This window comes from Haplochromis burtoni, unplaced genomic scaffold (assembly GCF_018398535.1).
Source record: "Haplochromis burtoni strain Fernald_Lab_line unplaced genomic scaffold, NCSU_Asbu1 Contig_26, whole genome shotgun sequence".
NCBI classification, from domain to species: domain Eukaryota; kingdom Metazoa; phylum Chordata; class Actinopteri; order Cichliformes; family Cichlidae; genus Haplochromis; species Haplochromis burtoni.
The window spans coordinates 2,299,171-2,322,535 of record NW_024582387.1 but is presented as its reverse complement, the minus strand read 5'-3'; the positions used below and the strand labels follow the sequence as shown (position 1 = coordinate 2,322,535).

Here is a 23,365-nt window from a genome sequence, read left to right as displayed (position 1 = left end):
TTATGGAGTACACTGGCAGGAGAAAGGCCTTCTGAATGTATGTCAAGCATGAAAAATGGCACTGTTGAAGAGCCTTAATAGAAAGTTGATGCAGAAAACTGCAGATTTAATGAAGACTGGTCTAGTGAACATGTATTCATGGTGTTAGTGTTCATATTACAGCTATAGCATACGTATGAGACCGTCTCATCCACTCAGAAGTGGAAAAAGGAAAAAAATTATTTGCATGTTTGCAGTATTTATGAAAAGCTGTTATGTTTCCAGTATTTATCTTCGATGTTAATTTTACTTGTTTCCACAAAGTGACTTCCATAAAGTGCTTTATGGAAATGATTAGGGTAGATAATTTGCAGATTTTGCATTGATATTTAAAGGTAGTTTTAGTTTCATTGACCAATAACTTTCATCATGGTTTTTGTCAGCAGCCTTTGTCAAGTATAACTAAATAAATGCTGAAAAAAAAATTCTAATTGAGATAGAATCAGAACTAAGTTGTGTAAAAAGGAGGGAAACAGTATAACAAAAATAAAAATAGACTTAAACTAAAATAATATATTTGCCTAAGTTATGGTTTAAACCAAATGATCTTTTAATCCAGTTTTGTTATGCTAGTTTATATGTTTATATGTACTTTGTCAAGACATACAAAGATAACTACTGTGAAACGTTAGGACAAACCTTCTTATTTAAGGTTTTTTCTTTATTTTGATGACTGTTTACATTGTAGATTCTCACTGAAGGCATCGAAACTATGAATGAATACATGTAGTAAACAAAAAAGTGTGAAGTAACTCGTTTTATATTTTAGCTTGTTCGATAGCGACCCTTTGCTTTGATTACTGCTTTGCACACTCTTGCTCTTGGCATTCTCTCAATAAGCTTTGTGAGGTTGTCCCCTGAAATGGTTTTTCAACAGTCTTTAAGGAGTTCCAAGAGAGGCTGAGCACTTGTTGGCCCTTTTGCCTTCACTCTATGGTCGATCTCATCCCAAACCATCTCGATTGGGTTTAGGTCAGGTGACTGTGGAGGCCACGCCATCTGGTGCAGCACTCCATCATTCTTCTTGGTCACATAGCCCTTACACAGCCTGAAGGTGTGTTTGGGGTCATTATCCTGTTGAAAAATAAATGATGGTCCAATCAAACACAACCGGATGGGATGGCATGTTGCTGCAGGATGCTGTGGTACACATGCTGGTTCGGTGTGCTTTCAATTTTGAATCACTCCCCAACAGTGTCACCAGCAAAGCACCCCCCCATCACACCTCCTTCTCCCTTCTTCATGGTGGGAACAATGCATGTAGAGACCATCCGTTCACCTTTTCTGCATTGCACAAACACACACGGGTGGACCCAAAGATCCCTGACTTCTGCACAACATAACTGATGATCCGAACCCCATTAAGAAGGCAACAAATTCCAAAAGGGAATCCTGACAAGGCCCACCTGTGAAGTGAAAACCAGTTCAGATTACATCATCATTAAACTCATTGAAAAAGGCCAAGGGTTTGCAGCACTTCAACAAAGCAGAGGGTGGCTACTTCCAAGAATACTCTGAGTTATTTGTCTTTTTTTTCTTTTCTACATAATTCCATTGATTTTGCTTTATATATTTGATATCTTCAGTATGTATCTACAATTTATAAATACCATTAAATGAGAAGGTGTGTCCAAACTTTTGACTAGTGTGTGTGTATGTATAACACCCTTTAAAGTCTACATATATCATGGTAGTTATACTGTCCTTTCTACATAATGTTACAATCTTTGAATTGGCCCCTTGATAGTCCAGCAACTAGTGATTACCCATATAATTGAAGGTGTATATGCAGTCCAAATTTTTCACACAGCAATGGATTCAGAAGGAGTCCAGCTCTGGTACCCCAGTTGGCCTGTGGAGCATTTTTTTTTTTTTTTAATTTATATATTATGCCTCTATGTGTTAGCACTGTGACAGACTAGGGACCTGTCCAAAGTGTAAACTGCCCCTCGCCCTATTACAGCTTGAATAGGCTTTACTATTCGGGGCCCTCAAAGCGCTTTACAATTCCACTATTCATTCACACACTGGTGGAGGCAGCTACAGTTGTAGCCACAGCTGCCCTGGGGCAGACTGACAGAAGCGAGGCCATCAGCCCCTCTGGCCATCACCAGTAGGCGGTAGGTGAAGTGTCTTGCCCAAGGACACAACGACCGAGACTGTCCGAGTCGGGGCTCGAACCGGCAACCTTCGGGTTACAAGATGAACTGCCAACTCTTTGAGCCAAGATCTGAATGTTTTCAGCACTTCGTTAAATCTGTGCCATTAAGGCAGTTATAAAAACTAAAGGGTATGTGTATATATGTATATGTGAACAAATACAATCTCAGGTGAAAGTACAGTTTTTTGTCACTAATACATGTTTACCCTTTTCTTGTTTCCCATGTCATGTTTTGGAGCCTCTCACATCTACTATTTTCCATGAAAGAATTAATAATCCTTATTTTGTCCCTACCTGTGATGATCATTTTCACCAGAAGATGGCATTAGTAGACTAGTGTGAGGTCCAGATCAACCAAATGGGTGTTAGATCCCTTAATACATCATTCCTTTGCTTTGTGCTTATAAATATATGTATATGTAATATGTGTGTATATTACCTTGAACTATTTTCCACTTTGTCCTATAAAAAGAATTAAGCTGTTAGTTTTAGGTGGCGAATAAGAGAGTATGACTGTGGAGTTGCTAGTGGACAAATGAAAAATTACTTCTGCAAATTGAAGAAATAAAATGTCGTCATGGATGAGCTCATCTAATAAATCGTGAATGAAGCTGTTACTGATAGCAGTTATGGTCCTTTAAGATTTATTCTACACAGTTAAGAGGTTTTTCTTTTCCAAGTATAGACAACTTTTCTTTGTCATGAGAATGAACAAGCATCATTTACATGATTGTGTGCACACTAATAATTATTTAATCAAAGCAGCTGGAGGCTAATGTTTAAAGCACTCAAAAGCTTGAAGGTTGCATTCAAGAGATGCTCAAGGAAATGTGACCCGTGAATCAGTTCTATTAAAGAAAAGTATCTTTATTTAATGAATGGGGTGATCTTATCACCTAGCTGGTGCCTTATCCCACTTTATGCTTAAGGACAGTCCATTAACTATTTACACCTGCTGTGCTGAATTGTTCGCATTTGCTCAAGTGCACAGAAAGTCCAAGGAGGCCTCCATTCAGCATTCCTTCTGCAGAAAGAGCTGTCTTAAAAATCAGCAGTCTGTGCATAAGGCCAGTGTCCTCATTATTTTCTGACTACCTAGAGAAGCTGATGATCTGTCATATTACTTTACCTCAGACTAATTACGTCAATCAGGCGTCCAAGCAGAATGAGATATTATGACAACTTAAGTTTTTTTTTTTTTAAATGAAAAGTGATTGTTGTCTGATGACAATAGTTGCTCTATAAACTTGTCTTGTACCATCCTATAGCACACAGTCTATCAAGTTGATATCCTGCAGCTTTCTCAGCTGTCAGTAGAAGAGGTCTGAGTCCTAATGATCCTCCTCGAATGTGTGCGAGGGGGAATTGTTGGCAACTGAGTGTCGGTACTCTGACAAGTAAAGAGTGAAAAAGGGCAAGATGAGGAGTTAGAGCCTGGCAGGTGTACAGAGGACCCTTTATGATACACTGATCATAACCGATATGAGTCCGACAGGTTTGAGTTGTGGAGTCTGGGTATTACTGCAAGCCCCCCACACCTGGTTTCTGCTTGTCCGGAGTTTTGCGGGTTAAACATGAACAATGCTTATAGCAAAGACTCACAAACTTCATATATGCTTGTCACATGCCGTACTACATCATCACAATCATGGTAGTACAAACTGTACTTTAGTAAAGTTACATTAGAGTCTTGAGCTCATAGAGTGATGATTGGCTGTTTTTGGCTCATGGCAGTAGTTCAGACTCCCTGAAACGGCATTGCTTCTTGATTAATTCAAAAAGGAGAAGGAACAGCATTATCATTACTTGATCATTTTCCTCACATTTGTTTTCTAGTTCCAGGGAAAATATTCCAGCTGGAGGCCATTACTCTACAGGTCTTTGCTGATTTGTGAAGTAGGCTTTACCTTTGTTGGGTCTGGAAATACAACACCCTCTTCCTGTGGAACACTGTAAAGCAACACAACCATGAGCATTTAAATTCAACAAAAAATTAACTATCTTTTTTAAATGGTATTCTGATTGCATGACTAACAATTTCAATCATAGGCCTATAGGCCTATTAATAATACGATATTTAAAATAATAACATTGTGCTAGTGTTGAAATAGGTACTCTTTTACTAAATAATGGCTTTCATTAAGAAGCAAATCTAGTAAAACACGTATTAAAAAACCCTATTTAAAAATATTTTGAGACTTTGCTGGAGGGCTAATATTATCTGCTTGTGGGTCAAACACTAAAAAGGATGAATGATGTATGTTCTCGTGGGATTTGAGTTTATCCCTGTGACATCACCGTCTTGCAAAGCCTTCCCATGAAAAGTCAATAAGTTTAATTATTAAAGTGGAATGCTAATGGTCCACTAATACCATAAAAATAGATTATCCAGTTATGTGTGGCAGAGTTTTGATTGGGTTAAAAATGACTTCACCTCTACCATCAGCAGTATTTTGTCAGAGAAAAAAAAGCACTGTGCAAATTAAGTAAGTCACATTATGATGATTCTGATGTTTCATGTGGTTAAAAATGCAGAACTGTAAACTATGTATAATGAAGTACGATGAAAGGCAAAGAAGTTTAGTTAAATGTTCTTAAATAAAGACAATATTTGACCTATTACAGCCAGGACTTGGGATGTAGTACCCTTTTAATACAGAGAAAATGAATAATCATGTTCAGCCTGATTATTTTAAAAAGAAATGTCACCACAAATTAGACAAAAATGCAAAAATCATTTTCATTAGCTGCGCATTTAATGTATAACAACAGTACAAAGTGAATCTTTTGCTTGCAAAATAGGAGTGTTTTTTATGTACAGTATTTATACAGTAATATATAGTTTAAAAAAACATTACAGCTTAAACATCTGACAGTTTATTGCACAACACATTTATAAATTATCATCATCAAACCACACATGAAACTGATGAATTCTGTCATATTTCAACATTTAACAGGAAATGTACTTATTATTTATCGTAGTTCATCTTGTTCTTGTAGATAACATGATTCAAGGTCTTGTGGGGGATAAATGAACTCCATTGGTACGGAAATGTTAAGAAGATAGCAGTAATACTTCCAGAGACTTTATAAGAAGCCTCAAGCATAAAAAGGCATTTGTTTCCTCATTGTAAATTGGTGAAACAACCAATCAGAACTAAAACTGTGAAGTAGTCGTGATGTCGCAGATTATTTTTTCTTTTTTTTCTTTTTTTTTTTACAGTTATGCTGAAGTTTAGATAATTATTTTAAAGTTTAGATATGGCACTATAACTACAGGAGCAGGGGGGGACAACGAGCAATCAGGTAAAGTGTACACTGGAATGCAAAATAAAACTGGAATAAAACGTGAATTCTACGTTAAAGCACGAAAACAGTAAGGATATAAAGCGTCACTAGTGCTGTGAAGCAACAAACAGACTTTACAAGAACCCACTGCTGGACCAGTCACATATACCGTTAATCATATATCCACTCTGTTTAAGAAATATAAGAGCACCTGCTTTACACTGAGCTGAATCCCGATCCAGATCGCCTGTTTTGAAGGTGAAAAAATCAGACTTCAGCTTTTAACCTGCATTTAGTTTCCACATTATGCTCAAAGTGGATTCATTTGGTAAATCAAAAAAGCATCAAGGCCTTTATCTAATCTAGTTTGACCAGATTACTTGACAGGAGCTGCAGGTGTTCTTGGTATCTTGTACACCGAGTGCATTTCAAGTATCACGCTAAATGTAAACAATGACTGATGAGACTGGAAGGGTGGGTGCTGTTGGCCAGGTTAGGCTAATCTGATCCACTTTCAGGCTTATAGCATCATTAATCATGCTTTCTACTGCAGTTCAATTTGGTCCCCACTTATCTTTGAATGGCTGAATTACTGGTCTATTGATCATCACTGTAAAAAAAAATTTCCTATCTCAAATGGGATCTTTTCCGTACAATGGCATGTATTATTAATAGCTTCTACAGGAGCATTTAATATGAATGAAACATGAGATATATTATATTTGGCACGAAGAGCCAGGGATTGGGTCTGAAAATATCTACACATATTTCAAATTGGAAAGTAATGATGTCTTGGTGTTGGATTATTAAACAGCCAGACCCTAAACCTATAAGCGACAAATCTGTTGTATACTTCTTTCAAAACCCAGTAGTTCAGACAATCATCATTAAATGAAAAAAAAAAAATATGATGTTTTATGATGTCACATATGATGGAAATCCTCAAGCAGCAAAATAAAAAGTAATTTTGCTGAAATCTTAAGTGTTCTCTCTCTTAAGCCTTTAAAAACCCAGAAAAAAGACTTGGTGCAAGATGCACATCTCTGCTCCGAATGGCAACAAATGGCGATGTCACTCCAAGTTTGTGATATGTAGTGCGAATAAGTGTCCTTCATGTTTGACATATAAAAAGAACTTTGAGTCTTGTCCCATTAAATTGGCTCCTGTCTTTGAGCTCCTCCAGTGACTTTTCAAGTTGAGTCATTCTTTATTAAGTGGTGTTCTCTTCAGAGCCATGCCACACACACACTTAGTATAACCACCGACTACAAAGGCAAACCATTACCCAGCGGACAAGAATTGGCGGAAAATTCAGCAGCCGTGATGGCCTAAATCCTCCTTCTCTCTCCCTCTATAGTAGTGTTTTAGAAGTTGGATGTTTGCCTTTTGGAATTTCTTCTGAAAAATGACATTGGATTCAAAAGTCTTGCTTTGGGACTTTCTGCTGTTTGATGTGTGCTGTGGTTTGCGTATGTACATTTGTACCCGTGTATTTATCCACGTGTAACTGTCAGTTTGTATACAGTAGGTCCATTAAAACTGCAGTCTCTCTGTGCACAACAGTTTGTGTGTATGTGTGATTGAATATATCCGCACATGCATACCAGAAGTCGGTTGATTTCCACATCTGAGAGGCATATGTGTTTAGAATTCCCCTGTTATGGTATATTTTGGTGTCTGTGTATCATGTGTGCGTACAGAATGTGTTTATGTGTGTATATGGAAGTATTTAGGATCGTGTGTGTTTCTCAGCTCTCTGTGGACAAAGCTGAGATGATCTGCTCCACTTTATACGCCAGCTTCTGCTTTTGGGCCTGTTCATCCTGCTCCAGTGCCTCAATGATCTAAAACACACAGAGATATAGGCCATAAGGACACAAAGCATGTCACCGGTCAGCTGTAGTGAATTAGCACGCACACGTTATGTCATGGGGTCAGATTTTGTTTTAGATTTTATTTAATTTTTGTTTATGATTGTGTTGTTTCCGTCTTTGTTCTGAATGCATTACTTATGTTTGACCGCGGACTCAACGCTAATAAGTTTCACTCAATCCTTGTTACCTTACTATGTATATATAGTTTGTCGCATAAATTAGTTTTGCACTTTTAGCTGACAACAGAAGCAATTTGAAGACACACTTCGTGTTCCTGGAAATTGTTAGTGGCATTCTCAGTAATTCTTTTATTGGTTAATTGAAAATCACCCAGCATATTATCACAAAATGAATTCATTAAATTCGACACAGTCTGTTTTGTTTTTTGCCCGTTTGATTTCTGCAATCAGCCATGACCTTTACGAGGGCTCAAAATTAAAACCGTGTTTTGGTAAGTTGTTAGCAAACAGTTGCCTGTCCGCACACCCAGCATTCACAGAACAAGACTGGCGTGTATTAAGGGATGTATTTGTGTCCAGCTGACCAATTTAACTCCAGTAATTACTCTACTTTTGTCTCCATTTTTGAGGGAATTATCTGCCCCTTTAGCTGCTAAAATAAATGACAGTAAAAGAAAGTATTGGCTAAAAGAAGTCAGATTCCTAAAATCAAACAATGGCAGGAGAGACGTTAAAGTGTCCCAAATTGTTGAAAATTGGAGAGTTGGCTTATAACTCTCTGGAAGTTCAATGCAATGGAATCAAGACACTGCTATTTATAAATAAATAAATGATTAATTATGGCTGCTTTGACTTCCAAAATTGATAACTTCAATTGGTAATACTGCAAAAACATGTGGTGCACATTACTGGTTTAAAGTGTATTGACTGGGCCTCACCTCTTGGCTGTATTTGCTGACATATGCGTAGATCTCATGGAGGGCACTGAGCACGTTGAACTCACTGGAGTGAAGGCGAGCCTGTTCAGCCAGATAGGCATTCATATCCTGATCACTGATGGCAGGCAGGCGGTTGATGTCAGCATAGTACCTGAGAGGAGACGCACGCGCACACACACACACACACACACATGCACTGTCAGTGTGGAGGGCACAGTGATGCATACCATAGCTTTTCTTCTCACATGGAATCGGTCTGTTTTGAAAAGGATATGCTTCGACACGGGAACCTGTAAATCAGAGGTGTTGCAGCATAGAAAACAAGGAAAGCGTTACTCATGCGTTTAGTCATGTAGTAATGCAGACAATGTATTCAAAAATAAACGAACACGCTTTTTATTTCCATATGCAGATACACAAACTGAGCTTCAGCAAGAGCCTTAGGAAGATTATGTTCATCATTAAAGGTTTGAAAACAAAAACCCATCTGGACTCATAACTCTGAGCAATCGCATGTGTATATAAAGAATGCCCTGCCTTGCTGCATGCATCGAAGAAGTTTAATTTTGCATGCAGTGCACAACTCATTTCATTGTTTCTACATATTTTTATTGCAACTATTGAATTAAAAAATGTCGGCGAATGATGAAGACCTGACCTTGATCTTTTACTAATATGATAATTAACAAATGAGTGAGATTATTATTATTACTTAAAGAACAATTATTTCATTTAAAGACAGATTTTTTGTCATGCTCGTAAAGGCACCATTGAAGATCTAGCTAGACTTTCTAATGGGTCCCTAGAGTTGCATTAACAAAGGTTGCAACACTATTGCTTTATATGGCAAAGGTGTAAAAGATATGGAACTGTGGTGTGATAAAACTTACAGTCATGAAAGGCGCTTTGTGTATGTGAGAGTAAATGAATAAATGTGGCGGTTCTGACAAAACATAGTATTGCTGATGAAACCAATGGCAACCAATGTTCTGGTGAGTAGCTGGATGTCTGTCAATGCTCCCAAGTTAGCGCCTGATCAATACAGGATAGTGATAAAGATATTGATGATTTAAAAATCCAATATTCCAATACATCACAGTTTTAGAGTGGCCGACAAGTGGACAAAGAATGCAATGTCAACATTCTTAACATGCAATGTCAACATTCTTAACATGGTTGAAGGGTGTTTCTTCCATATCTTATTTACTTTTTAAAATTCACACTGATAAATTCCAGTTTATAATATGCAGCATCTTACCTGAAAACATTTAGGCCTAAAAGCTGCCTATAAATATACTTATCTACCGTATACAAAACATAATTTTAACATAATTATAAAAAAGCCTGCACATACACACCTTTCTACCCAGCTTTTGTAATGTGGTATGTCCTTGGCGTAGAGTAGTTTGGTGGAGGGAGAGTCTTTTCCCAGACGATGTTCGGATGTTGAGCAAGAGTCCATGAAGGTTTGGGCCACCACAGACAAACAGGCGTCTGTGATGCTACTTTTATGGATGTCAAACACAAACTGGGGATTCTTGATCACATTTACCCAGAAGCGGAGGGGAAGGCTGGTGGGGGGGGGGGAAGGGAGAATCAAATGAGCACTTTTCAGAGAAGACTGATAACACTGCTGGCTTCATTAATCTGTTAAAGTGACTGCATTTTGTCATCCAGAAGTATGTCACTTTTACGTTCCTAATGGCTTCATTCAGACATACCAATGGTAGCCACAGAGAATGGAGAAAAAGCAAGTACTTCTTAAAGCTCCGTGTGCTTATCCATTAATGTGACTGCATGCATTCAGACTGGTCTTCTGTTAAAAGTGATTAAGAGTAAATATTACTAGCTCACACCTAGAAAGCCTGTCATCACAGCTTTTACTGAAAAGTGACCTGGGTACTAATTTAGCGTTGCAGCCGCCCCATTCAGATGCTGTCAAATTAATGGAGGAAAGTGAATGAGAGCGGCTATTGAGAATAGCGGCTATACAGAAACGTAAAAAAATATATATTTTAGGCTGTGCAAGGCTATTTTGCAAAAGGAAATCATGAAATGTCCTTTTAATCATCCTTTTAGTGACTTTTTCTTTTCAAAACATGGAGATTAGAAGACTACTGAAAGATAATTTGGAATTACAGATTGTTCCCAGAAATAGGAGTTGCTTCCTTGAGAGCCATTGACCCATACAAGATAAAACCAGATGACCTACAAAATTTAACAACTCTATACTTTACTATACAATCAAAACAATACTATACAATTCTAAAAAACAAAACAGAAAAAAACAAAGAACAAAAAGCAATTTTGTCTGAAGGAAGTCAGTTTTAACTTTAACTTTTAGGTTAAGTTTGATAAGATAATCTTAACAGTTGTGTAAGACTGTGGCTAGAACAAGAAAATATATTACGATTGTTACAGAAAGCTATTTCTGTAACAAGCTAAAAGTGCTGCTGAAAAGTTTCTTTTCTTAGGCTGTAAGTAGACAACAGCACTATGAGAAATCAAAAATCTTTCTCACCAGTTGCTCTTCCATGTGTGGCGGACGTCCATGTCATGGATGCCATGTCTGTCAGCCTGCTCATCCAGGAAGTCAAACATGTATTTAATTGCGAGAGGCAGAGCAGTGCCTCGACACACAGTGCTGAACAGGGTCTCAAATAAATCGTCCACAAACTTCTGCAGCGTTCCCTGAAAAGTAACAGAATGGAGATTTGCTCTGTTTTTTGTGAATATTTTGTTTGTTGTTTTTACAAATGATGACGTTTCCTACCACAGACATCTACATTAAGTTAATTCGTTAATTTCTCTAGGAATGGATGTGTCACTTTTCCTGTGGTGCAAAGGACTTTGAGTGGTCATGAAAACTTCAAAATCACCAAATAAAGGCCTCCGAGTACAAATGTAATTCTCCATGTTTGTTTTTTTCTATTCACCGTTACCACAGTTTGCAGCATGTGTTATGTGGTACCTTTGTTGCTAGTAGCCGTGTCAGGTAAATCTCAGACACCATCTTGCTGCCTCGCTCGCCCTCTTTCTGGTCCCCGTGGTCATGGTTCTTGACTAAGTGCCAAACTTTGACACCACTCTCCAGGTCGGGGGTCAGCATAGGCACACGGGAGTGGGGGCTGTCAGGGCTGGTGGGGGTGGAACGGAACGATACATCCACACCTAGATGGTTAAAGAGTAGATGATAAAGAAAAATGCACAATTTCTAAAATATTTCAGTTTGTAAATGTACATTATATATCTGATAATCACTCTATTAGACTGGAGCACAAACAATGAGAACGTCACATTGGTTTCTCAGGTCTAAATAAGTGGTTGACAGTTTTCGTTGTAATCTGGAAGTGAGCAGGTGGGCTGTGTGTGTTTTGACTGTATAATCAGGTGCTGTCATTATTTCATCGGTCGTCATAGTAATGATGCAGACATACACTCATTCATTAAAGAGATGGTTTCTATGGTTCTCGCTTTCTGCCACTAAGTGTTTTGTGTTTTCAGCTTCTCGACTTACAGCGTGGCATCGCTTGAAGTTCTTGTGTTTTTAAAAGGAATATATTAAACCCAACGACAAACACTTATGTAAAGTGCATGATTTTATTGACGTTAAGATCAGGTCAGCTTGTGTTATACCTACTGTATAGAAACGTAAAGTGAAAAGACAATTCCATGTCAGCTTATATATAAAACCTAATAAACAACATACTTGATTTGCTTTTGTAAATGCAGAATATTTCTTGAATATTTTTTCTAGACTATCATGCTTCCTTTATTTAACATGCCTTCTAACAGTGTCAACTAATGTGCTTTACAGCAGATTGATAAGTGACAGAAACAGATGGTGCATCACTACTGTGAGGTGGATGAATATTAAGTATTTGAATTTCCTAAGCAGTACTAACCATATCTGCTGATACTGCGTGGGAAGCTGGCTGAAGAGGGAATGTTGAAAGAGGACATCTGTTTGGGCACCAAGGCCACCACACAGCGATCAGATACCTGAAAAACAAAGGTAGAGCCTTGTGAATTTTTTGCTATCAGCTGTTGGTCAAAAGTAATCATGGCAGGAATTCCAAATATTTTTTGAGCTTCAAACCAAGAGCCAAGGATTTTCAGAATTATGACGGAAAGGTTTTGAATGTCCTCTGTGGGCTTTGTAAATTTATAAAAGACAGGCTTTTAGTTCAACTGCAGTCTCCTGTAAAAACCCACTATCATCAGATAGATGAAAATAAAAGGCAGCACAGCATCTACTGGAACAGCTTTATATTACTGTACCAAATATAAATGGCAGGAGAACTCAACACACTGCAGATGCTACAAACACCCAAATAAAGAAATACTCTGCAAGTAGCCCAAACAATGACCAAACTAAAAAATTGATGGATTCAGCAAAGACATGCATTGTGTTGTAAACCAAAGTAATTCCAACCATGATGTTTCTGCAGCCCCAGGAAACACTTTTACCGTTGCTACACAGTGCCTTTCTATATCATATATTTGGAGGTGTAGTATTTGCAGCCCTTTCTGTATTTGTAGTTGAGTTCAGGTCCTTTCTTATTTAAGTAGGTGCTGATCATAACTAAATGCATGAAAGGTTTTTTCTAAACTCTCACATCAATACTTAACTCAACATTGCCCTCCAGTGATGCTCATGGTAACTTAGCTTAATCTTTTGCAGCATGTAAGTAAAGTGAAATATTTATGTAATAGACTGCTAAATGTTTTCACATAACAATACAGGCACTTTTTTCTAGTGTCGGTCCTAGATCCTGTCTGTGGAACAGCACTGGGGAAATGCTTAATATTGTAGCTCTGCTCTATGAGCTATGATGAAGACCGGTCATCCGCAGTATGAGAGAAATTCCACATTCAGACTTAGCTTTGCACTATTCTGCAAAAGCTGCATTATAGCGAATACCAAATTCAGCTTAGCGACAAAACATGCATTTCCTAGCTGGTCGAAAGATTAAAAATGAAAGAGCTAAATTGTTTATCTCCTCTAGAGATAAGACAGAATGCATTCTCTCCTCTCAAAACATACTTTTAGTGCAGAAAACGTGGCTTTTCTTTGTCTTTACTGGTCTCTGTGTTTTTAGAAAAGTATGTTTTCTCTGTGCATGGTACAGTTGGCCCAAAGCTGACAGTGTAGATGAACATTTGACTGACAAAGGAACAGGATGACTCATCTGAGGTTAGTGACCTGTGTAGTCGCATTTATGAGCTGGGAAGGAAAAAAAAGTGTTGTAAAGAGACGGGCACACAAGTGCATGTTTGGTTGACTAAGTGTGTTTGTGACCACGAGGTTGGAAAAAAATGTAGGCAGTGATGAGGTGAGTGAGATGAATGTAAATGAGTAATACTTTGCCCTTCATCAACAATATCTAGTGAGCAACTGAGTAATCCGTCTGAAAAATTCAGACTTTCCAGGTATAAAATTGCAATCGTTTTTTACAAGCTTTGAGGTAATTAGAGCTGAAGTAAAGCGTCAGTCGACAGACGTTAATTTTAAAAATGTTTGAGTCACTAAAATGTCAAACATTTCCACCGTCTTTTTTCACATGTGAGGGTTTTTTTTGCTTTTGCTTTTATTGCACTTAGTATTGGTTCAGGCTGGATATAAAGTCAATCTCCAAACCCAATATCCCAGCAAATAAGCTGATAACAGTTGATCTCAGTGACAGCCGACACCAACTGATTGCTCGAATGATACCCGGCTACTCATCCATTATTTTATAGGGTAGGATTTTTTTTGTTGCTATCCTTCTGTAAGCTGCTTTACAACCCACCCCCACCCCACATCCTTCTATTCATGCAGCATTTGCCTAAATCATTGTAATATATGTTGACATGATATGCATTGATGCTTTTTTATGTTTTCTTACTGCTTCTCTCCCTGTCTCAGGCTTGTATGCTTTGGGGAACACTAGGACATACACATGCCTCACTCTGTATTATAAACCAAGCTGCCTCCCAGTTTGGTGGTCTGCTTAAGCTGCAAAAATTCCCATCTATCTCTGTGCTAAATTGCTGACCCTCTTCCCCTTTACCAATCCATATATTTACACATCACTTAACTTTGGAGAGTGGAGTCTGAACGCCAAAGTCTAACTATATTCTGCTGTTGTAATAAATCATTCATTTCAGATGTGGGTTATCTGATTGGAATCCGTTCTATCTACTCTACCGTTGGTCGGAGAAACAAGCAAGTTTTAGCATATCACCTTGATTATAAGGCACTGTAATGGGCGCAAATAACTGAATTATTCATAAACTCAAAAATCGTGGTATGATTGTTATTAACAGACCTGGTAGTGCATGAGGGTGTTGAGTCTCTTCCAGTCGCTCTCTATCTTTGTTGTGATGTCCTCATCCTGCAGAACCACACGAGCTGTTCTGCCCTGCCGCCACTCTGTAGGAAAATACAATCAATAATAAATGTGTGACATATGGCACTTTGAGGAATGTTGGTATCCCAAGTTTTTGACAGTTACATATTGTCAAATGTCGATCATTTGTCTGCCCCTTGGCGCTGCAGTTGAGGTCATGTTATCCTTTTGCACTATATTTTATTCTTTGAAACTCTGCAAGTTGTCAAGTGTAGCAACCAAAGTGTCACCAAGACAGCTTCCTGTGCATTTCTACTTGACAATTAAAGTGATTGTGATTCTGTGAACAAAATAAAAATGACAGTGTCTTCACAGAGCTTTAAGCTGCCCAAAGCAACAAAGAGAAACTGATCCTCTCCAAATCCCTAGCCTGGAAAAGCCCCTTAGGGTATAACACTACAAGCCCAAAGCACGATCAGCCACTACCTACAAGTTATCTTATTTACTGCCTTTGAAGGTGCATGTCAGTTGGATTTGTGCCGAGTCATTCGGTATTGGATGACATGTTGTGGGCGTAAGCCTAGGTGTAGGTGCACTGTCAGAACGGTTTAACGTCAGTGTTAGAGTGTTGTTCTGATTAGGGCTGTAAACAGGTAAGGGGGGGTGGGGGGGAGTCTTGACGAAACTGATGTGGAGCCCTTTCTAGATGTCATATTTGGTATTTGGTATATTGTCATTTGGCACGCTCGATTTCTGCTCTGTTTTCCCCAGCTGTCATTATTCCTCATGTGATGTGCCACAGAAATAGTGCAATCTTAGTTTTGCCCCAAAATATATAACACAATTACTGTACGGAAATTGTTCCTTCACAATGGGATTGCACTCTGTGCAGCCTCACCTAGATCCATGTCTGTAGCCCGTGGCCGCTGTGAGTACGGCATGTTCTTGTACACTGCATCCAGGATCTTCTCCTTTACCTGGGTAATGGTGTCACAGTTGAGCACCTTGACAGGGATTTCTGGGCTGTTCTCATTGTCGGGGTTCACACAGCTCAGCGTCTGGAGATCCAGGATAGAGAGAAGGGGGGAAGAAAAGGAAGAAGGCAGAGAGAAATGTGTTGATTGATACGGAAGTCCTTTCATTACCTGCTCTTCACCAAACTGTCCTGGTGGAGAGCATCTTGGCCAGAAATGTAATTTCACACCTCCAGGATGTGCTTGTGCAGCTCTGGCAGGGGCATTAAACAAGTAATGAGACACAGACTCTCAGAATCTCCGACATGGCGATCAGAGAGGTGTCATCCTGTCGCTGGCTGGCTCTGCCATGCAGCTAAAGCCTGAGGGGGAACCTATTCTGATGGGGCGCTGGAGGAACCCAGCTGGCTTCATTTCAAAAGAAATGTAAAAGAAAGAGACATGTTGCATTATCCAGGTAGTCTTACCTCGTGAATGTACTGGTTTAGCACATGACGGTTAAGCTTATATAGACTCAGTCTAATATTTGTAATTGTAAAGGTAGCTAATATAATACTTTTTTTTCACTAATTTGGGTGAACGATGTCCAGTGGAAACAGTATTTGATTAAAAAGGATATTTGTTGTATGGGGTTTTGAGGCAAGTGTGTGAACCTCTTTAAAAATGGAATTTCGAAAATGTTTTGTCTAATTTTAAGCTTAACGAAATGGGCATCTGGCTATGCAAGAATGTTTATTTCATTTTATCAAAGGTATGCAAACATTCAAAGCAATCATCAAATTATAACCACAGCCTTGGCATATTCAACATTTCTGGGGATCTGTCAAGGCACTTTGCCAAGAGATGTGCAAAAATTAAAGCAGACAAAAGGTAGAGAGTTTTTTGTTTCTCTCTCTCTATCCATGTCTTTGTGACTCACCAGCGTCTTGTATTCAATCTGCTGGCGGATGAGTTTGTCTTCACTCAGGGAATAGCGTGCCTCTCCTGTGATGGAGTCTATGGGTCCTTTCTCCATTTGCTGTTTGATGGCACAGAACAGCATGAAGAGAGGCTCGCCAGCACACTCCTTTGTTTTGGAAAAGAACCCAGGGATTAGGTTGAAAGGTGGGAGAAAGGAAAAGAAGACATAAAAAAAAAGTAGTGAAGGGAAGGATGGAAATCAGTATTCATCAGCAGAGGTGATGAGACTGAGTAACTGGAGCATGACACATCAAACATAATAAAATTGAGCTTTTATACAAAGCTGTAGACATGTTTGACCTCGCAGGTAACCATTATCCTTCCAGGGTGTTGTTAGAACACATCGATATTAGGCATTTAAAATCACAGCCGCAACACAAACATGCACAGCAGTCTATTTCAGAATCAATGCAAATAACTTTAAGCGAAACCATAGTAGCTCTCAACATCTTAGCAGTGAGATGTGAGAAGGATTTCGTTTTACCTTGAGAAATTTGTGGAGCAAGAAAGCAAACCAGTTTGTCAGCATCTTCTCTGCCACTGACTCTGTTCTGTAAGACAAAGAGAGAGTGTACTCATTTATTAGCAAAGGCACCCCTCTGAGAGCTGGAGTGGTCTGATTATTCTTTATAATTTAAGACGTAGATGAGCCTGGCATTGTTGAAACCAAAGAAAAATTTAACAAGGAGAGTTCTGATGATATAGCCGCTTGATCTCGAAGGACCCAGACTCCAGCAGACTTTAGGTTAAGTGCTGCTAGTGCCCAGCATTTTTGGGTCATGACATAATTGCTTAGAGACAGGTTTGATGGCCACTTTGAGTCACTCTGTTTCTTCCTTGCAGTGTCTGCACTTAGCTACTTTACATGAGTCCACATGGGTAAAAAATTTATGATTTACTGTCATATATTCTAACTAAATATGTAAAAAAAAATATTTCTGTGACAATTTTTAAATCCGATCCAAGGCCTACAGCATTTTAGCTACAAATTCCATGTCCTAAACCTGTCGCACTTTTCTTTTGTTCTTACCCAGATTTCAATCTTAACCTGCACTGAATCAACTGTTGACGGCGTCCCATTAAACTTTAGAGTGCTTCCGCAAGAGCTGCATGTTTGGGCTAACAAGTTCTTGTTGTACCAGCTCCCATGTGAACTCATCCTTATATTTAATGAGTGTGCGTCAGATTGTGAGAGCAACCCCCCCACCCCCCCACCCCTTTTTTTTAAGACCTCATGAAACATTCAGTAGGCCGGTCTCAGCACTGGGAAAACAATCGGCAGATAACCAGAGGTGGAGGAAAAAGGGAGAGAGGCGAGAGAAGGGAGGAAGAGGAGAGGTGATGGGGAAAGAAATGTGAGCTACAGCTGAATGTTTCATGAGTGGCACACAGAAGATAAGTCAGACTGACAACAACTCTGCTGCCGCTGCACTCACTCTTCCCCATTAGGTTCTCCTCCTCTGCCAGTCCCTCCCACTCTCTATCACTTTTAACACTCCTGTCTTTCACCTGTCTGCTCAGGCATCCTGTTTCTCAGACTCATAGCGGATGTTTCACACTGCTGCACAAAACAAAGCTGTACAAAGGTGGGCTTCCCGTTACTGGCCTAGTTATTCAACCATCAGAAGTGCAGCAACTGGGCCGGAAAGAACAATGCACAAAGGAATTATCTATTCCAAAAGATAAGCAGCATTGATCAGAATTGGTCGGGTTTGTGACCGAAAAAATCTCTAGTTTTAATCCTCTCACCACAGAGAAAAAAGGGAGTCCAGTGTTGCGAAACTGAATGATGTACCCGACATGACCTCCCAACCGAAATTTAATGGGCTTTTCAAATTTCTGACTTTCTTGCATGTCTAGCTTTTAGGGACTTTCTTTAAACATTTTGGAGAACAACTGATTTCTTCTTTTCTGCAAGCACAGCTGAGATCTGATTAGAGATCTAAATTCTGCTTTGTCCACAAAAGCCACAGGACTGTGGCTCAGTAGGACCACTCTCTCTGATATCAATTTAAATAAATGAATTCATGTTCTGTTCTGTCCTGCAGTTTTACCTTAAATTTATGCGTCTTACATTTTACCAAAGAACTGGAAATGAAAGTTTTCAGCTGACAAAAAATAACTCGGTATGTTACACAGCTTTTTGTTAATTGGGTTTTAGCACTGTGAATGATTCTGCTTACCTGCGGAGGAGTAGTTTGGGGTGGTTCTTGCTCTCCAGATTGCGTTCTATAAGATCTGAGAGCAGATGTTTCAGGATGTCTGTGGCGTACTCCAGCCGTCCCTGCAGAGCGGTCATGATGAGCGAGGCAACGTAGCCGCGGTCACGCATGGAGAAGGAGCGCTGCAGCTCCAGTGTGCGTATGAATGTCAGCAGGAAAACCTTATTATTCACCAGCTGAGCAAATTGCTTCAAGGCTTTCTCCACATTCGCCTGTCCGCTCCCTGGCACCTGCACGCATCATGCATTTTTGCACACACAGAAAGGTGAGTGCGCTCATTAGATGGTACACACTCATGGATGAGTTATAACAGAAATACAGACCAGAGTAGAAATTCTCCCCTTCAAAGGGTCGGTACAAACCAGAATTACTGGTGTTGCTAAAGCCTTTGCCTAGAAGTGAGTGAAGGTTATGCAAATGCGTAGAGAACTGCCCCACCCTTAAAAGTGTAGATTTAAAGGAATATATAAAAAATAATAAAAACCTTTTTTGCACTAAATAAAGAACCTTTGTTATGTGTCAAGTGCAATCAGAGGATTTCTAAAGAGTTAATTGGTTCTTAAGAAGTGCTATAATTTGTACCCTAATAATATCTTGATTAAACTATCTTTAATTGGTAACATCAGCCTTGACCTTTACATTCCAAGCTTCTTCTTCTTTTTTTACACAAAAAAATTAAAAGCCAAATACTTTTTTTTCCTCCAGATTTTCTTAAAAACTGAATAGAGAATGCCTCAAAATTTAAATAATTTGCCTATCCTTTGAGACAATAATGAAAACACTTCTTTCAAATACATTTTAAGAAACAGAAATGACTTCAAACCCAGTAGAAGGCTCAGAGATTAATGGAAGCAAAAAATTCCCAGTATGAGCTGCAGTCAAAAACTCAAATTAAAAACATTATTAAAATTTGGCTATAAGGACACTTCTTGTGAAGGTCTGCACCATTGACAGCTTTGCAGCTGTTTTACAGTAGATTTCCTCCTTGAAGTCCCTTTCTGTCCACTTATGTGCAGGGACCTCGAACTCGAAAGCAAAAATCTACTTCTCTGCAAAACTGACTCAACCTTTATGTCAAGGATAATTACTGGTGGTGAGTTTGGTCTCCACAGTGCCCAAGCTAGAAGAAGGCGCCCCAGGTTAGGAGTGGCACCAGTCAATTGTAAAGCCACAGTCTCCACTCAAACTGCTTCCCATTCTCTTCCCGAAAATGGAAATCAAGTTGCATGGTTGGTGTTTTGACACAGTGGAGCAGATTCAGCAGGCATTACAAATGTGCAAGTTCAAGTGGTCTGAACAGCCCTACCGGTCAGGGATGTGAAAATAGCAGGAGCACTGGAAGTGACCTTGAAATAGAGTGCAGTCAAATTTTAATCAGGTATATTCTTTTGCTTTTTATGGGCAGCGGCCCAAAACTTTTTGACCTCAAACTGATGTGAATATTCCCACAGACAGTTTGACAGCTTTGGCCAAAAAGCCAGTAGCAATTATTTTTGGAGTATACTGAAGCTTTAAGGTCAAGACGTCAGAAAAATGGTTGACACTGCATTCAAGTGTTGCAGCCTCTTCTTCAAAGGTTCCTCACCTCCAGTTCTCTGAGGACAGGATGATCATCTATACCGGGGAAGAGAACTCTCATGGCATAAGTGCGATAATCCAAGTAGGGAATGCCGGCTCTGTCCAGATCACTGGTTAATTCATTGATGTCAGTCTGTAGTTCTGCAAAGGCTGCACATGACACATGTATAAAATGTTTTGCCCAACATTTTAGTAGTGTAAGACAGTAATTCCAAATAAAAAACTTTTACATTTGCATCTTTGAAATTTGATATCTATAGCTTGAATATTAACTATAATTTTGCTCATCTTTTAATTAAGCCACCTTATATAGTGCTGTGAAAAAGCATATGCCTAGTTTTTTGGGGTTTTCAGGTTTCAGTTTTCAGTTTTATTTGTCATATGCAAGTTAGCACAGGGTCAACATTGCAATGAAATGTGTTTGACAAGCAGCAGTCACTCAGCAGCATGGTACAGTAGAAGAAAATATAATAAAATATAATAAAAAAATAAAAAAATAAATAGAAAAATAGTAAAGAGCAAAATATTAGAGAAACGTGGTAAAAGAGAAAAGATGACTAAATATATATGTATCTATAAATATAAATATATGTACACTAGTGATTAAATAAGAAAATCTTGAAAAGAAATATGACGGGGGGCAGATGGGATATTGTTTTATATGCATATTTGTCGTATTTACATGTTTCAGATCAGACAAGCTTTATTGTTAGCCTAAGATGATCCGAGTTAATACAAAATGCAGTTTTCAAATGAGTCATTTTTAAGGGAAAAAGTTATCCACAGAATATTTTCCTAAAAGTTTTGGAGATCATCCGGATGTTTTCTGGCAGATATGTCTTTGTTCTTTTTGGTTGTCAGTGGTTTTCAACTTGGAGGTCTCCTATGAATGCCATTTTTGCCCAGTCTCTTTCTTATTTTTGAATCATTAATTAATGACCTCAACTGAGGCAAGAGAGGCCTGCAGGTCTTTACATGCTGTCTGGGTTCTTTTGTGACCTCTTGGACAAGTCATCAATGCGTTCTTCCATGTTCTCACTCTGGTTCAGTTGAGCCCCAAAGCCTTAGAAATGCTTTTGTAACCCTTTTTAGACTGATGTCAGTGACTCTGTTTCTCATTTTTCTTTCGATTGTGGCATGATGTGTTTCTTTTTGTGATCTTTTAGCACATTCAATTTGTCAGAAAGAGTCCTGTCAAGGCTGAGTGTAGCTAGTAAAATTGAAGTCAGCTTTTCACAAAATGTGGTTAATCACAGCTAATTCACGATTTAACAAAGAGGGAGGATTACGTTTTTCACACCTCAGGTTATCTGAGCTCTGATCTGAAACATGTGTGACAAATATGCAATAAAATAAGAAATCAGGAAGCGGGCAAATGCTTTTTCACAGCACTGTAAATCATTTTGTACACATAATTCTGACATAAGCTTTTAAAAGAATATAATGCAATTATACATTTCATGTTAATTTGGGAATATGATTGAGCGGATTTAAGATATTTTTATCTTTTAGTTCGTACTGACCCTCTTTGCACTCCAGAGCCACTCTGGATTCCAGATTGTCCATCTGCATCTGCAGGCGCTTCAAAGTGAGGTCATTCTCATGTGACTTCCGCCTGTAGGCCAGCAGAACTATTACAACGATGATGAGGAGCAGCCCTCCTCCAGCTGTGATACTGAGGATAGCAGGAAGGGTGAGCAGGCTGTCGGATCGGATGTGAACCTCTCCTGGAGAGATGTGGAGTCCGCCGACTTGAACCTGAATAATTGCACAATAAAATTGAAAGATTTAAAGATTTTCAATAAAATCTTTAAAACATGTTCAAAAAAAGGCAAAGCCAAAAAATAAATAAATAAAATGATCACATCAAATTTTAAAGATTTGCCTGTATAGTTGCCTTTGAATAAACTAATATCCAGGCACACACACTTACTTTTCTTTTAATAGCTCTACTGTCAATACTTGCAAGAGTGCATGTCAATAATTGTAGAAGGCAATGTTCTCTACTTTGGAACCTACTAGACCATGAGTGACAAACAATGACAGAAAGCCAACAACTAAGTGAAAGCCTGTCAATGACCCACAAATACAGACAAGCACTGACCTGCAGAGAGTGACCCACATTCATGCAGACAGGGAAACAGATGGACAGACAGACAGAGAATTGCCGGATAGGCACAGAGTTGAAACTGACCAGGACTTTGTGTTGCCCGGTGAGGTTTGGTGGCTCACAGAGTAACTGAGTGTCCGACACAGTAAGAGAACAAGGTGTATCCCCGATCAGCACCGTGTAGTTGAGCCTAGCTCCACCAGATGCAGATGGCACCAGGTTACGTCCCTGCAACAAATAATATAAAATTTAAATATATCAAGCACATTTCACATTTTAAAACCAAACAGCTCAAACATTAAACCTAAACTCTGTACTGAGAATCTTAAAAAACAATATTTGTTTGATCTAAGAGATCCAATTAAAAACATGATTCTGTGCATGAACTATTTGACCAGACAAGCAACTGTTCACCAGAAAAATAGTATGCTTTAGCATCATTCAATGTTTATGCATCAGTGGAGTTAGTGTAAACAGCTATAAGGGCATTCACAGAGCACATCACCTGCCAGGGCCTAGGCGCTACTTTGCAAGTTTGCAAAGAACCAAAAGTTAATTGGTTTTTCTGGTCCCCATTCTGCACCTTTCCACCAAGTTTTATGAAATTCAGCTTGGGTAGTTTTTGCATATTCTTGCTGAGAGACAAAACAAACAGCACTGATCACATCCCTTTGCCTTGGCTTTTGTCTTGCGAAGAAGGCTTTCTGTCAGTTTCTGTACTGCACTGCGGACTGCCACAGAGTCTATTTTTTTTTTTTTTGCAAGAAAGCTGCTAAATTATTTTAGCTAACAAAGGCAGATTACTTCAAGACACAAACCAATATGCCATGCTGTTCTCTCTTGGCAAACGTAGCTAAAGATTTAACTTCCTTGCAGTGGCACATGAAAGTGAAGGGAAGAAAAGTAAGGCAGAAAAAAATTATTTT

The 23,365-nt window shown here is 38.9% G+C and overlaps 1 protein-coding gene across 1 annotated transcript in view; it reads right to left on the bottom strand.

Moving 5' to 3' along the window:
* Positions 1–4,934: 4,934 nt before the first annotated feature.
* The window catches only part of LOC102304529 (plexin-A2), an 82,648-nt gene continuing 64,217 nt past the window's right edge, over positions 4,935–23,365 (bottom strand). The window contains exons 19-32 of the mRNA XM_005917899.3: positions 22,524–22,667; positions 21,853–22,087; positions 20,337–20,479; positions 18,713–18,981; positions 17,014–17,080; positions 16,489–16,635; positions 15,494–15,653; positions 14,575–14,678; positions 12,169–12,265; positions 11,235–11,434; positions 10,785–10,954; positions 9,622–9,834; positions 8,264–8,414; positions 4,935–7,335 (exon numbers count right to left, since the gene is read on the bottom strand). Of these exons, the coding sequence (XP_005917961.1) occupies positions 7,240–7,335; positions 8,264–8,414; positions 9,622–9,834; positions 10,785–10,954; positions 11,235–11,434; positions 12,169–12,265; positions 14,575–14,678; positions 15,494–15,653; positions 16,489–16,635; positions 17,014–17,080; positions 18,713–18,981; positions 20,337–20,479; positions 21,853–22,087; positions 22,524–22,667 (2,196 nt within the window). The 3' untranslated portion in view covers positions 4,935–7,239. The remainder of the gene's footprint in view (positions 7,336–8,263; positions 8,415–9,621; positions 9,835–10,784; positions 10,955–11,234; positions 11,435–12,168; positions 12,266–14,574; positions 14,679–15,493; positions 15,654–16,488; positions 16,636–17,013; positions 17,081–18,712; positions 18,982–20,336; positions 20,480–21,852; positions 22,088–22,523; positions 22,668–23,365) is intronic.